This window comes from Lepus europaeus, chromosome 5 (assembly GCF_033115175.1).
Source record: "Lepus europaeus isolate LE1 chromosome 5, mLepTim1.pri, whole genome shotgun sequence".
In the NCBI taxonomy this organism is placed as follows: Eukaryota; Metazoa; Chordata; class Mammalia; order Lagomorpha; family Leporidae; genus Lepus; species Lepus europaeus.
In genome coordinates this window covers 58,682,824-58,699,601 of record NC_084831.1, presented here as the reverse complement: position 1 = coordinate 58,699,601, position 16,778 = coordinate 58,682,824, and the positions used below count along the sequence as shown (strand labels likewise).

The 16,778-nt window shown below is 39.8% G+C and overlaps 1 protein-coding gene across 1 annotated transcript in view; it reads right to left on the bottom strand.

Moving 5' to 3' along the window:
- SGIP1 (SH3GL interacting endocytic adaptor 1) overlaps window positions 1-16,778 on the bottom strand; it is a 229,020-nt gene that overhangs the window by 86,653 nt on the left and 125,589 nt on the right. The window contains exons 6-7 of the mRNA XM_062193383.1: window positions 16,445-16,620; window positions 1,983-1,994 (exon numbers count right to left, since the gene is read on the bottom strand). Of these exons, the coding sequence (XP_062049367.1) occupies window positions 1,983-1,994; window positions 16,445-16,620 (188 nt within the window). The remainder of the gene's footprint in view (window positions 1-1,982; window positions 1,995-16,444; window positions 16,621-16,778) is intronic.

The following is a 16,778-nucleotide window of genomic DNA, read 5'->3' as shown; positions in this document are numbered from 1 at the left end:
GGGAATGGGGGGTGGGGGCTGGGGAGACTCATCAGTGCAGACACACAATTGGAAATGGAAAGTGTACTTGCAGCTAAATTTCTGTTAGACACCAGGAGGAAAACCAAAGAGGAGCAAAGAATTTTGAAAGTACCACAAGCAAACTTCAGGTCACACAGTTCTTTCAATATATGAAGTGGACAGGCCAGCACCGTGGCTCACTTGGTTAATCCTCTGCCTGAGGCATCGGCATCCCATATGGGCTCCGGGTTCTAGTCCTGGTTGCTCCTCTTCCAGTCCAGCTCTCTGCTGTGGCCCAGGAGTGCAGTGGAGGATGGCCCAAGTGCTTGAGCACCTGCACCCGCATGGGAGACCAGGAGGAAGCACCTGGCTCCTGGCTTTGGATTGGCATAGCACCGGCAGTTGCAGCCATTTGGGGAGTGAACCAACAGAAAGAAGACCTTTCTCTCAGTCTCTTTCTCTCACTGTCTATAACTCTACCTGTCAAATAATATATATATATATATATATATATATATACACACACACACACACACATATATATATATATATATATATATATATATATATGAAGTGGACAAATATGCTTAATTCAGAGTCAAAGAGAATAAATGAAATGGAAAAAATACCAGGAAAGGTTACTAAAAACTCCAGCAAAATTGTACTGCCACATAGCATGTGATCCCTGGTTACCTGTCAATTACTCAGAAGTGGGCCATTTAGCTTAGTGATAAGCATACCTGTCATCATTGGTGCTTATTTTTGGAAACAAAAAGACTCAGGCCCAAGTTTTATAAATTTTCATATGTTGATCTCATTTTTTTGTTTGTTTTTCATTTGTTCCCTGTCCCTCTGCCCCTATACAACACAAACTTTCTACAAGTGCAGAGTTTTGCACATGGTGCAGAGGCTGCCAGGACTGGATCAATGGGCAGGGTAAGAGTTTATATATACTGTCAGCTGTGACAGTGATGCATCAGCACCCTGGGAACATGTTCTCAATAAACCAGGTAACTGAGAATAGAACATAATTTTTGTTTTTGAGATGTATTCCACATTGCTCTAGAATATCCGTCATACCAAATTTATACTGCCACTACAAATCACCCGTTGATACTAAAAAGTAACCTAGACATAGTTCTTTACATTTTAGAAAGATTTTCACCAGTCTCTGACAATTTCAGGAGAGGATATTTTGATTTATGTTAACTACCTTTTATTTATTTATTTATTTTGACAGGCAGAGTGGACAGTGAGACAGAGAGACAAAGAGAAAGGTCTTCCTTTTTCTGTTGGTTCACCCCCCAATGGCCACTGCGGCTGGCGTGCTGATCCGAAGCCAGGAGCCAGGTGCTTTTCCTGGTCTCCATGCGGGTGCAGGGCCCAAGGACTTGGGCCATCCTCCACTGCACTCCTGGGCCACAGCAGAGAGCAGGACTGGAAGAGCAGCAACCGGGACTAGAACCCAGGGTGCCGTTGCCGCAGGTGGAGGATTAGCCTATTGAGCCACGGCGCTGGCCTATTTTGATTTATGAAAACAAAAACAAAACACCCCAACACTCCTACAACTTCTGCTTCCTATCAGCTTCACAGTCAGGATAATACTATATCGTACATTAAACAAAAAGTGACCTAAACAATGTGATCTTAGCTCATGATTTGTAGCTTGGCTCTTCAAGTGGGAGCTGCAATAAATGAAACCTAAAATATTTGATTAGACGCCTTTGATTGAAGCAGAGATGCATCTTTACAAAATTACCCCGATCTCTTAATCACAGGGTTGTGAAATCACTTAGCAACCAAGTTTCTTTTTTCCTAAGGTGGCATAATTAGACCTTGTACTGGTTCGCAAAGGTTTGTTTTTCAAAGGTAAAAACTTCTTTAGGTGTTAAACACAATCAGTGATTAAATATGCGGATGGTGAAAATGAACAGAATAAATGATGTTTCACCCAAACATAGAAGGAACTTATTATTTCTTACCGGACTTTTCCTCTGAAGATGTAGGCATGGGGAGGAAAAATAGAGAGAAAATGAGAGAGGCAAGATGTATTTTCTAGAAGAAAATAGCTTCTGGCTCAGAATTATCTTGTTCAAGGCAGCTCCCGAAGAGGCTGCTTTTATACATGCTTCCTACAGGAATCTCACAGGGTCATCCTCAGGCTGTGATTTTGTTCAAGTTACAGAGGGCACGCTATAGCTTCCATTTGGGCATATTGTAAGCTTTCTTTTGAGTGATTTATTTTATCAAACAGATTTGCGCCTTATAAAGAATGAAAGTATGCCATGCAATATTGAAAGGAGTTGGAAAATGCCACTAATGTTTTGTAATCAAAGTCATAAACTTAAAAACACTAGAATTTTCCAGAAGCTTCACTATCACCCAAGAATTTGGGACATGTTATCTTTTCCCATAGTCACGCTGGCTAGATCCATCGGTCCTTTCATCTCTCCTCTTCCTTCACTCTTCACAGACAATTACCAATTCTTTTCCTGGAGAGCTGTCCCTGGCCTCTCAGAATCTCCTCTTATTTCCTCAGCAACTGTCTTAGTGAGGGCCACTTCATCCCTGGCTGACAACAGTGCTCCATGAGCCCCCTAGCCTACGGTCCTATGTCCAGTTTCACCTAATCCATTCTTCACACTATTTCCAGAATCATTTTCTAGTGAAGTGACTATATGACTCCACCCTTTGAAAAAGAGAATACAAGCGCCCTTCGATTGCATTTAGTGCCTCATTGGTGGGCTCTGGGGGCCTTCCTGCCCTCATCTCGCCCATCTTTCCGTGACGCTTGCACTCAGGATGGCTGTAGACTGTCCCTGACATCTCGAGGATGTGCCCCAACTCATGCTGCTTCTCCAACCTTCAGTGGCTTCTCTCTCCCCAGAAAAAACCATACTCATCCTTAGGCCAGTAACATTTCTTCCATGAGACCTCGCCTTAGCTTCCCAGTGAGAATAAATTGTTCCTGTTTCTTGGTAAATGCAGCACATCTCTCTTGTTCAAAAATAATAAATAAATATTGAAGCCTTTTCCATTTGCCTGGCATTTATTAGCCGCTGGGTGAACTGACACACATTGCTAATGTGTTTCTGCAGTCCTTATTTGGTTCTGTGTTATGCAGACATCTCCACTTGATGATTAGCTCACAGCAAAGGTTATGAATGGACTATCTCTAGCCCCAAACTCAGCGCTAGACACATAGTAGGTACTCCAAGCATATCTATGAACTTCCTTTTTGGAGTCCACTAAGACGTTATACAAATGTTTGAAGCACAGTGTTTGGAAATATGGAAAGATGAATTGCTCTCTGAAATAGGGCTGGATCATAAATTGCCCAAGGCTTATGACCCAGTGTAATGGTTCCCTCACCAGCTTCTATAAATATTTCACTTAGCTCTCACTTAATTGGTAATTTCTCTGCCCATTAGAGACCTTAGGTACAAGCACGTGTTACAAGGCTTCAAAGGAAGTGGCACAGCCTTGCAGAAACATTGGTGTAGAGTTACACGACCAGATCTCCAGGGTGGAATTTTCTCCTACAGCAAAAACTAAGGCTTTAGAATAGCTGGGGGCCAAAAGGGGGCCACATCCATGGTGCAACTTTCACCCTGTGTAAGTAGCACAGAGGAAGAAAAATTATTCACAAGACCCAGGTTCTCAGTGTATAAACAGAAGGAATTGCAGAGTTAAAATAAAATAGCTTTAAAGGGGTTCTCATGGTGGAAAGAGCTGCATGAGCTTATAGTCGAATGAACTCAAGCCCTTATTTTCTGGATGACTTTGAACAAGTTATACTGTGCCTGGATTCCATAATTTGTAAAATAGGAACAGTCGCTACTTCATAGGATTGTTGTGAGGATCAAAAGACAAGTGTGATGTTGACAACTAACAATTCATGAAAATTTGCTATTACTTTCCACTAGGTGATTGGGATCATTATTATTTCTAATTCAACATTGAAGAAAATGAGGCTTGGGCCTGGACTTGTGGTGCAGTGGTTTAGGCTGCCGCTTAGGATAACGACATCTCCCATCGGAGCCCTGGTTTGAGTTCCGGACGCTCCCCTTCTTATCCAGCTCCCTGCTAATATACCTGGGAAATCAGCAGAATTTGGCTGAAGTATTTGGAACCCTGTCACTCATGTAGGAGACTAGTATGGAGTTCCTGGCTTGTGGCCTCAGCCTGGCCCAGACCTGGCTGTTGTGTCCATTTGAGGAGTGAACCAGTGGATGGAAGATCTCTTTCCCTGTCTGTGTCACGCTGCCTTTCGAATCAATCAATCAGTGATTCAGACAAGCAGAGCTAGGTTGGGTTCCAGATTGCCTGACTCTCAAGTTCCTTAGAGATGGGACCTCCTTTCAGGGGCTTATCAACACTGGGATCGAGAAACAATGGAGCTTGTAGATCACAGAGCCTGGAAAATAACGTTGGATCTTTCCAATGGAAAGAATTATTAGACCATAATATATTATATAATATATTATATAATATATTATATATATTATTATTCTGGTTTGTCCTAGCAGAGAACAAGTTTGTGCTCTCAGAGTGAGCTTGTGTTTCTAGGTAAGCTTTCAGTCTTTGGAATTAAACTGATTATAAGGTAAATTCTTCATTCTTTTCTAGAATTAAATGTATTTCATTTAATTGAAATCAGAAGTCCAAGCAGGAACATGTGAGAGAGAAGGGTTATTGCCCCTTTCCTCCATATACCTTTCCATCCTGGCCACATGATGCATTAAAACCATCTTTATTCAATGTATGCCTTGCTTTTTAGCCACTGCCAACACCTAGTCTGTGGTCTCTGTGCTCTGAGTGTCTCCCTGCCCACCTAACAGCTGAACAAAGAACTGAGCAAGGATCAAGACACAAAAGGTCAGGTTTAATCTACAAGCATTTTAAGCATCTGTATCATTTGCCCTTAAAAATAGGGTGGCTGTATTCTATATGTTTGTATTTTAACCAATAGGGGTCTAGTATAAAATAACCAATTCCAATTTGTTATTTATGACTAACCTGGTGTTCACGAAGAACATAAGGATAACTTATTCATTTATTATCAATTAACATATTTATTGATCACCAAATAAATGCCAGACATTATTTTAGGCTTGTTAATACAGAACAAAAGTAACACAAATACTCCAATGAGCTTTTTAGTAGGAAAAGGATACAGACTATAAGTCATAAATAATGCAAATAAACAAGCAATGTATTCCATATTTTAGAAGAAAATAAAATTTAAATAAGTACATCACTGGGAATACCCAGGTAGAAGGCTTTGTTATTTTAAATAAGATGATCAGGGTAGGCTTCCTTGGGAAAGTGACTTGAGTGAACTCCTTAAGTTGGTTAGGGAGATCACAACGCAGGTGTCTGGGGAAGAAGGGCCCAACCAGAGGTCCATGAGGAGCAGAATAAGAATGGAAAATGGTAGGCAATAGACTAGGGGCTGGGAGTGTCCTAACTGTGAGGGTGTTGAAGGCCACTGCCAAGGCTTGGGTTTCGTTCCATTTCACTGCAGCTACTGCTGTCACTTAGCTGTTCTCAGGAGTGGATGTTAGGTAATTGTTGGATGCTGAGAAGAGGCACAGATGACACAGTATCATAAAATACTGGATGCTACAAGTTCTGCTGTTTGTCACCACTCTTTGGAAGCTCTTCCTTATTCCCCATGTACCATATTGGAAAACAAAATAACACAAAGATGGCTTTCAAATAGGTTAGCAAGTAGAAAGGGAATTTCCACTGGGCAACACCAAGTGTGGTCAGTCCCTCTTGCCTCCCATCTCTGTGTGCACATCAGGACAACCTGCTCAGGCTGACACTTGTGACTCCAGACCACTCCTTTGCTGGGAGCTGATTCAAGCCCTGGGTCCTAAGATCCACGGATAGTTAGATGATGCCCTTTCGACAGATATGAGAGATGGACAAAACTTTCATCTGTACTCAGTATAAAGGTGAAATTTTGTACAGTCTCTACGAGTGAGTCATGCTAAGATTTTTTTCTAAAACAATTAAAAATTAGATTTTAACTTTTTTTTTTTTTTTTTGCTGTAGATTTCTAGCACTAAAAAAGGCAAAGGAATAGATACTTTTCCCCTTATACTGTTATGCTTATTTTTTAATATTCATACACTGGGACCCCTTAATATAAAAATCAATACAATACTTGACCCTTAAGGATGAAGACTACATGACTTAAAAATCTAAGATTTTTCATGAGAACACAGACATTTCATTGGGATGTACAAGATTAGGGAAGGGGAATTGTGAAAGAAAACCAGGACCCATAAAAGAGAAGAACACATTCCTACATTTTTAAAGAACCTGTGAATAGTAAAAGGAGAATCAGGAAATCACTACTCTTACTTTGCATCAATCCAGTAGGGGAGAAATTTTGCAGAATTGAAAGGGAAAAGATCAAAGAGATTGAGACCCACAGATTTATTTTTTTATCAAGTAACTTGAATGTAAATTGCATTATATCAGACTGGACACAAAGTTCCACATAACTTCCTTCCATCCAACTGGCAAATATTTTTGACAAACTGACTATGTGTCATTTAGTGCTGTAAGCTTAGAAGTAGTGCTCCCTTAGGGAAGAATTAACATAGGAATCTATAACCCCTGGGTGTAGGATTATCTATTGGAAAACCAACATTCACAGAATTGTTCACTACTAAACTTTGATTAAAAACTTATTTTTCCAAATTGATTGCTCTTTTTGAAGCTCATTCTACCATCATTTTGGCCATGAACTCCTAACTATAGTTTTAAATTCTAGACTCTACACTCTGCACCAGCAGGACTAACAATGACATTGATACCAGATTATTTAAAAATGAGACTTTTTGAAAAATTACAATTAAATATATAATTAAAAGTGCATAATTCAAGAATTTGCTACCTCTGATGAATATTTTTAAGTGTCAACATTGTGGGTACATAGTCTCATTCAGTTAGCTTTTCAGTTGGTAATAGTAATTGAGTGTGATTTTCAACCCTGTTTCTGGAACTTCCAGATCAGATTACGTTGCCTGAGACAGTAACATATTACTGCGAGGAATAAGAATTTAGTTGTGTAAGGAAAATCTCTTACATCTCACAAAGAAAGCAAGAATACTAATATTCAGAGGGTACAACCAACATTAATTGGAGAAATAATGCCAAAAGCTCTCTGGGTTGAACATGGACTACTCTGTTCATTTTCTCGGAGATCTGACCACCCAACAACTCAGAGGTCTCGTCTTACCAAATTGTTGGGAGTGGGGGCATGAAAAGTTAAGAACATGATATTTTCACTTTGAAAGCCTGAAAATGGAAGTATGAGGGAATTCTTCACGAAAAAAATTGGTAAGGAAGGGAAGAATGAATGTCTATTAGTTAGAAGATGAATTCTTCTTCAGATAGAACATAGCATATTGACATGGAGGGAAGAGATAATATATTTTGAAAAATAAAGTTCATACCCATTTCCCTATCTGTCTGTCCTTCTCTGTAAGACCTGAAAAAATATTTTTCTAACTTATGTGCTAACATTGGCAGATTTTAGTAGGGAGTGGGGTTACCTTTAGCTCTGCCTGGGGTAGACTCTCATACTACATGTGGGATCCAATCACAATGGCTGCTGAGGGTCTGGAATGTGGCATGGCAGCTTATTTGTCCCTTGTTTCTTGTCCCTGGTCTGGATCAGCTCTCATCACGTTTGCCCTCTGAAGCTTTTCTTGACTGGTAGAATGAAGGCTGAGTCTTGGCCTTCCTACGCCCTACACGTGAGGGCTGGGCTGAGCACGCCACATCAGAACACGTGCCGGCGTTAGCTTCTCCCTGCACTGCTCTGTGCTTCTAGCAGAAGAGAATGCTGCTGTGTAGGAGAATGGAGCTCTCCTCCCCCACCAATGACTCTTTGTTTTTACTGAACTCAACAGGGTGCTGAACCTTCTGCCAAGGAGAGGACAGGAAAGGGGGTGGTGTTACCAAGCAGCAGCAGCAAATTCATGGGTTTTGCTCTTTGGCAGGCTAATTTGGGGGTGGGAGGGTGGGTGGGCCACCTGGAATAGGCTTATAGCACCAGACTGTCTCCAGTTCAAAGCTCTCACCCCTCCTCATTTGTTTTTTGGTTAAATCAATCCATTAGGGATTGCAAATCTCCAGGAAGAAGATTAAATTAATTGCTCCTTCATCACTCAGTGTCAAAGTCTTTAATTCCCGGTAACACTGAGCTTTCCAGCACGAGGGGAGGAGGCAGTAGCCTACATGCCCGGAGAGGTTGACTCCTACTCTCACGGTTTCTATAGCTCTCTTCTCCTTGACTTTGCTCAAGTCCTCCCTCGCTATTTTTATTTTCCTTCTGCCTCCCACAAGTCTCTCTCAGCTTAAGGAAAAGGCAAGCGAAGCTGGAAAGGGAACTGATATTTAATGGAGCCCTGGGTGACAAGGCACAGAACTGGGCATATTACAATGTTCTCCCACATCGTGCTGACATCTACCTAGTGACTAGACTCTATCTTCCCATTTTATAGACTTGAACTCCGAACCTAAATGTTAAGTAACTTGCCCATGACATACAGACAACAAACCAGAGACTCAACTGCCTGGGTTCTTCCTACTAACTGTCTTGTTTCAAATGAAGTGTTCTCTTTCTTCATCCCCTTGCTACATACAAAATCCACTCCTAAAACAGCACCCCGCAGAGAATATTAGGCCAGAACACACAGCAGGGTATTTAAGCTGAGATGGATCTTCAGGGTCTCTGAATCATAGACCCCTTGTAGTTGAGAAAAGAGTATGGGGCAGATGCTAGGGTTTGCCTTCTGGCCTTTGAACTTCCAACAGTCTCTTGCATTTCTGTATTGGTTTCTCTGTAAGGTGAGGCCATCACCACCTCCCTACCCACTTAATGGGGCTGCTGTTACGCATCCTTCTGATCACGACTGGGCTTCTGGAACACACAGAGCAGGTTATATTACACCACTGACATAAAAAGTTCACACGATTGATTGATTGACTCGGGGAACTGAAATAAATGAGTCACAAAATGAGGTGTCACTCATTCACATTTAAAACAAAGGTGTGTGAAATCTGAATACAAAATGAGAGAATTTTCATAAAGTAGAAATCACACATGACAGCAGCCTGTAAGCCTGCCCTTGCGAGTTTTCAGTTCAGCCATTCCCTCCTCTCACTTGGCACAACGAATGAAATACATAGAAGAGTGACCTAGCCTGACTCACTGCTAGGGAAGCCTAGCAGGTGGGCTTCTGAGCTAGCACCTTTGGGCATCCATCAATACCCTCCAAGGTTTGTGAGTGCTTGCAAATTGTATGTAAAATGTTTTGAATGAGATAATATTTTTTTTTTCCCCAGAAAGAGTCAATAGCTTTCATCGAATGTATTGTAATACAGTGGTTAAGATTTCTGAATTAGAAACCGGACTTCGGGCAGGAGTACTCAGCGTCTAGCTGCTCTCTTGCAGCGCATTCGATCTATCTAACACTACTCGCTCTAAAAAAAGAAGGAATCAAACCTTCTTGGCTTAAATCGCAGCAACTTCATTCATGAGCTGTGATACCTTGGGCAAGTTAATGAACCCCTCACTGCTTCAGTTGTCTCATTTGTAAAGTGGGGATAACACTTGTACCCATCTCACAGGGTTTTTGTGAGTATGAGTTCACGTATATGGAGCACCTGACACAGCACTCAAGTTCTAGCAGCTGCTGTCATCAACACCATTACCTTCAGAAGTTCTCAAAGGTGGTCATGAACTTCAAGGATGATTAGAGAAGTTACTGCAGGGCATTTTATTGTTCTGGTTATTAACAGCAACCGTATACTCAATACCTCTTCTGGACTCTACATAAAGTAACTTACAAAACGCTAAGCACTTTCTATGCTTTTTATCTCTTTGATCCCTACAAAGATCAGTGAGGTGGGTAATATTGATCTCATTTTCCAATTGATTCAGCCTTGATTGAGTCTTCAAGAGTTCGGTAATTTGCCCAGGATCACGTAAGTAATGAGTGCAGGGCTTACTCCAGAGAAAAATGCCTTAATCAATGAAGAACTAAATGCTTATAGCTAAAAGACAACTTCCCAAAGTAAATCACCAGTAGCTGTTGGCCCACCAAAGAACCAGAGTAAAGGAAGCAATGGCCACACATGAAAAAAGAAGATTGCACCCAGAGAGAAGCTACAGCATCCACCTGTTCATGTCCATGAAGGCTATGGGACTCTTGGGTTTGAAAATATCTAGTGAGTGTGGCATGTGGTTGCAGGTATGTCAGAGACAGCTCTCCCTGTGCGTTTCAGAAGGCATGGAGAGGTCCGCGTCTGAGACCCAGGAAACCAGAAGACCGTGAAATGGCGGCCCAAGGGGAAGTTGGCTGCAGAAGATCTCATCACGTTTGTAGTCAGGAGACTGAGGTGGAAACAACCAGAGGTTTGGACCTCAGGAGGAATTTCAGTTTGTGTGTGCTCCTGGCGGCACTGAGTATACGTTACCTTCTCATGAATTTGCAGGCAGAGTGTTAGTGAGAAGGTTGGGCATGCTGGTTGGTATTTTGGATATTGGGTTTCAGTGTCTGCTATGTGGAGGGTGCTCAAAAATTCTGGGTGAAATGATTTGAAGAGGGAGTGAGAAATAAAGTGAATTCTCTATGAAATAGATTTGGTGGGACACAATACAGTCTAGAATTGTAAATGTAGTCTTCGACATGGTCTCCTGAGGAAGCATCACACATTTTCAGGGGATATTGCTGTTACTCGAAACAATTTAGCTTTACTTCTGCAATTACCTTTAAAACAGTTAAGAAGTATCACAAAAACTTATTAACACATTTTCTCAGTTTGGTGCTCAGGATAATTAATTACTAGTTTTGCTCTAAATGACTTCTGGCTATTTGGATTACTTATCACTATTCATGGCATTATTAAAAATATACTCTATCCCTTCAGAAAATTCTAACAATAATTCTAGTAATATATGAATGCAATATCTATTATGATTACCTTATATTTGAGGGATCTTTACAAAGTTCACAGAAAATGTATTTTATGAAAAAATAATGCATAAATTTCATCTTTTAATATCATTTCCCAACAACGTTTTGAGTACTCTTGAAGATATTGACTAACTCAATGCTCAAAATAGCTTTATGAGAAGGTATGGGAGTTCTCTCAGTTTATAGGTGTAGGAATCAAGCACAAGTTTTGTGACGTGCCCAAGTGAACAGTTAAGAAGAGGTAGAGCCCACTGCTTCAAGTGGCTCAATTGGAAGAAGTTACTATTTCTATTTCTCTCAGATTACCTTACATGTTACTTTTTTATAAGCTTATTTTTTAGCTTTAAAATTTAACATTTTGTCACATTCACTTCACATTTAGATAATATATAAATGTATATACACTATTTTGGAAACAGATATTAATATTACAAAGTGAGGGATTCATGACAGTGATCATAACATGGGGGAAAGAAGGGCATTTTGTCATGTACAGAGTACGATTCTGTGAAGTAGAATTACCAGGTACCGAATGATATGACATCCACACAGTTTTTAGCCTCTCTCTATATTAACTTCCTCAAATTAGAGAAAACGTGATGTTTGTCTTCTGGTTCTGGCTGGTATCATTTAGCATAATGATCTCCAGTTGTATTCATTTTGTTGCAGATGTCGTGGATGAGTAATATTCCACTGTGAGCATATACCACATTTTACTTTAATTATCAACTGATGGACATCTAGGTTGGTTTCATATCTTTGCTACTCTGAATGAAGCTGCTATAAATATGGGAGTGCAGGTATCTCTCATATGCTGTTTTCACTCCCCTTTAGTAGGATAGCTGGGTCAAATCAAATGGTAGGTCTGTTTTTAGTTTTCTGAGGAATCTCCATACTGTTTTCCATAATGATTGTACCAATTTGCATTCTCATCAACAGTGTGTTAGCTTACCCTTTTCTCCACAAACTCTCCAGTATTTGTTATTTTCTGATTTTTGGAGAATAGCCATTCTAACTAGAGTGAGGTGATTTTGATTAGCATTTCTTGATGGCTCATGATCCTGAGCATTTTTTCATGTGTCTATTGGTCATCCTAAATGCTATCTTTATCAGATGACCATCCAAGTGCCTAATGTGTGCCGTCTACTGTACTAGGAATAGGGGTAAAGATCAATAATAATCTGCACAAAATTTCCTTAAGGACAATTGTTGCTCTTACTTTACATATGAGGAAACGGGCCTGGAATGGTTATGAGGCTTCTTTGAGGTTGCACAGGTGAAAGGTGGTAGTCTCGGACCTGGGGCCCAGGCCTGTCTGAATCCATATTGTATGTGCCTTCTGCTACTGCACAGATGTCTCCTATTAACCCAAAATTCTAGAACAAATTATCTAAACAGATGGCCAGAAAGCACTTGGAGACTACAAACAAAGCCCATCGTTCTCTGTGATAGTTTCTGATAGAGGTCTGGTAGTTCCAGGCAAGGTTATAGACAAAGACATATAGATATGTCTTTCTAATCTGGTGTGACATTTGACATGCTTTCTATCGTTTTTTTAAGAAAATGGAAATATGTGGCTGGGATGAGGGCACAGGTAGGTCAATAGTTGTGTGGTGAGCAAAGGAGGCTGAAACATGTGTGAATGGATGTAAAACTAGAAGGTGTTGATATGCCACAGCACTCTGTTCCCATTCCCATGTTTATTTATTCACTTGCTCACTCGCTCACTCACTCTCTCACCAGCATTTATCTGATGGCAATCGTATTGCAGGCCCTATGGTACAGGGGCTTGTAGTGGGCACCCAAATGCACCATGAAGATTCCTCTTCAGGGGCGTTCTTGTGCCAGTTGTTGGTGCTCTTGGCAGACAGACCTCAGTTGCTAACAGCTCAGGTCTGCCTCAGGGGCAGAGAGCCATCTTGCCAAGGTCACATCTCTTCCTTGCTTAGCTCATCTTGGATACTAACTGGTAGAGCAGTGTAAAGCTGCTTCATCTCAGCCAAGCTCACAATAGCCATGCAGGAACATTCTAGCACTGGAGGTCCCTGGGATCAGTTTAAGCTGTTGCTGGTTATGCAAAGCAGCTCAGTTTCTCTGTCTACTCCACTCCACAGGTGTTAAGCTCAAGGTCACTTCTTAATAAACATCTTTCACACTGAATGTGGAATTGGAGTTGGTCTGCTTTGTGAAAAATGTGTTGGCAAAAGGAAGGACCTTGCCTTTGTTTATCTTATAAAGAATACAACTACAACCAAGGACAAAAGTTACACATTTGGTTAAATAAAAGAAAGACTGCTATTTCAATAACAAAATAGCCTGTTTCAAAGAGCATTGGACTTTGTGAGATAGAGGATATACTATGATTATAACAGTTTACTGAAATCTGTTCTGTTCATCCTGCTTTAGGTTGCAAACAGCATGGCATCACTGGTATTTATAAGCTAGTGATGAGAAAAACTGTAAAGGGAACGTCCTGGATTTAATAGGTTCTAGGAATAATTTTAAAGATAAATGTTTGGGAGAGAATCCTATTTCCTAAAGAACTTCTCCAAATAACCTAAGTTTACATAAGACACAGTGGTAGAAACTATTAAAGTCTACTGACAGTGCTTTGTATCTTTGTCTTTCAGGAACAGAATACTGAATTTTAGCTGGCTACAAATCCAACCAGCTAAAGAGTACACTTCCCAGAGCTCCTTGCCACTAATATGTAACTAAATTATAACCAATGAGATCTGCATAGTAGTGGTATGTACAACTTCTGAGTTAAACTCTTCAAGGAAACTACTTATCATTTATTTTTGTATTCCTCCATCCCAAGGCAGAAATACGGAGTTGCTTGCTGGAGCTAAGACAGCAGCATCTTAGGAAAGATGCAACTATAATGCTGACAATCCTGGGGTCTTTGGGGACCCTTGGAGTAGAACTCTATTAGCCTCTAGGCTTCCTACCAGCTTTGAGTTTTACATGGGAGCAAAATAACCCATCTACTGTACTTTCGCTCTATTTCCTTTTTATTATCTGAAGAAAGTATACAAATCATCTGCCTGGAAACATCTAAAACTGTACATCTCATTTTTCCATTTTTACTAGGGCACTAGCTGGATTTCACAAACTCATTTATACGCCCTTGGGTATGGAGAAAAACTACTGTGTATGTGATTTATAAATGATACATACACGTGCTATCTAGAAGATGACAAGATTCTAAAACCAAGAAAGTGTTTTCAGTTACAACCTCTCCTTATACTTAGGTATGTCCAAAAATGTGCTCAGCTGTCACTAAAGTAGTGATAATAGCTCACTCTCCTACAGCAAATATTAAAGATTCCAAATATTTACGAATCATAGTATTGGAAGAGCCATACTGTCACTTTAAAAGGAACAAACCAGAGGTGTGGGGTCCAAGAGAGGGAGCAAAAGTATTATTTGGCTTGTGACAGAAACAGACTAACCTCCAGGTTACTTTCTCTGGGTATCAGCATCTATTCTCCAATATTTTTCTTTTTTACGTCAGAATTTTAAGGATGACTCTGACTGATGTATTATCATGAAAATAGATGTTGAGAAGAGCCCAGAGTAAGCATCCACCTTTCTTCCTGCACGCTCAGCAACACATCCGGGTGGAAGAATATTTACCAGGTGATTCACACATATTCTTTGTCTTAAAAGCAGTTTATGGAAGTACTGCATATACCAAGAAATGCACAAAAGTATACAGATAAATGAGGTTTTTCTTTTTTTTTTTTTTTTTTAACAACTGACTGCACTTATAACCACTACCCAAATTAAGAGCAAAGTATTGCCACTACCCAGAGTCCTCACACTTACTCCCCCGCCCCCCGCGCATTTCTTTTTTCCCCTAACGTGTGAAGTATATTGTCCTTTACATGGTAGGATTCAGTGAAGCATTTTTTATGACTACATACCAAACACATATTCCTTTAGAGAGATGGATCTCTCCTTTCCTAGACTCAGCTAGCTTGCAGCAAATATCTACTACATTTCTAGACGGTGGTGTAGGAAGTTGGCAATCATGTACATTTGTTCATTTAATCCTGTGAACTTGCCTTCTTTCACTTACCCCAGGTAGCTTCCAAGTGCCCACTAAGCTTATTACACCCTACAGAGGAGTGGATATAAATTGGTTTCAGGCATTCAGATAGATTTTTACAGTTAAAAAATAATTCAATACGTGAAAAAAATTGAGACATATCAATTGAAAAGTGAAAAATGTGTGCATTGAAAATGCCTCTATTACTAGATATCACAGGCCAGAATAAGAATTTAAAAAATATATTTTGCATTGCAGAAGGCGAGAAAACTAATATTACCTCATGGCTCCCCTTTCAGGAAGATACCTTAAGTGAGTAAGTGATTAAAATTTTTTCTGTGGTGGTTACTATTAGCAATCATTTCAGTTGTCACTCATAATAGTCACCAAAGGCGACTGTGAGTGTTAAACATTAAGTAAGTCATCATTGTAGACTTTCTTCGCCCCAGGCAAGTGGAAGTTTATGCTTAAAAGATGACTGTAACTCCTTTTGAAAGGTTAATTGAGATATCTCCCAAAGCATCTTGAAAATGGTTCAGCATTTATCAACTACTCTGTTTAAGGAGAATGCAGGAGGGAGATCACATCTATTTAAAACAATGCCAAGAACATATCAGCTGTAGCTTGAGAGCCTTCATTTGCTGTAGCAGCTATTTTTAGAAAACAATGGTGGCATTTATCAAACACCCCTGAGAAAATACCTCCAACATTAGAACTCAGAATTCATCTAATAAAAAAATTAGTAGCTGGGTAATCTGAGAAAGGAAGCACAAACTGTGGAAAAACACTAATTTGAATAATTTAATAGGACAATATGTATATTTGAGGTACCTTAAGGATGAGAATGTTTAAGATAATAAGAAAATATAGTGAAGAATATGACTTTTAATATCTATTGAGGCTGTTTTTGATTAATATTTCTTGGAACTGTAGCAATGAAAGTTTATTTTTAAGCAATTTCCTTGATGTTCCTTCCATGTATTCTTTTGTGATGTATCATAAAAATGAAACTAAGACGTGTTTTAAAAAAATTAGTAAATCTGTGAATTTCTTATTGTTTTTATTACCAAGTCTGCTTCAGAAGTAAGTCTGGCAGTATTTTGCTATTTTTCTTTCTTTTTTAATGTTTGCAGAAAAATAAGTCTAAAGAAAACATGGTTCCATTCAGTTTTACAGTTTGGAAAGCACAAGAGCTGCAGTACAAAATGAGTGAAATTTTCTTAAGCCACACTGAGCTGTTGAAGGTTTATAAAGGTCACAAAAGGTGGTGACCATTTGCAGCCTTCAATTTAAGGAGTTCATGATTGACAACACATTGAGGCCACACAGCTCTCTGCCCAACAACACTAGAGCATATCACTAAAAAAACACAAAACCCACTCACCACCGGTGAAGGGGAAAGCGCAATGTTGCCTATCGACGCCTTCAGTTCATCTACGGTAGCAGCATTCTTAAGAATGTCTTTAGATTGCAATGGTTTAATCTTGATATTAAATTTCTTGTGTGACTCTTCTTCCTCTTCTGATTCGCTTGAAGAGTAAAAGTGCTTTCCTTTGGTAGGTAGAACACAGTTAAAGAGGCACAACTCATTTTTTTACTGGGAGGCAATGACAAGTGTAAGACAAGAGTGATTACTTGTATAGACAGCAAAAACATTTTTAGATGGAAGAAAATAGAAGCAAAATAAATAAATAAATAAAACAAACAAGCAAAAATAA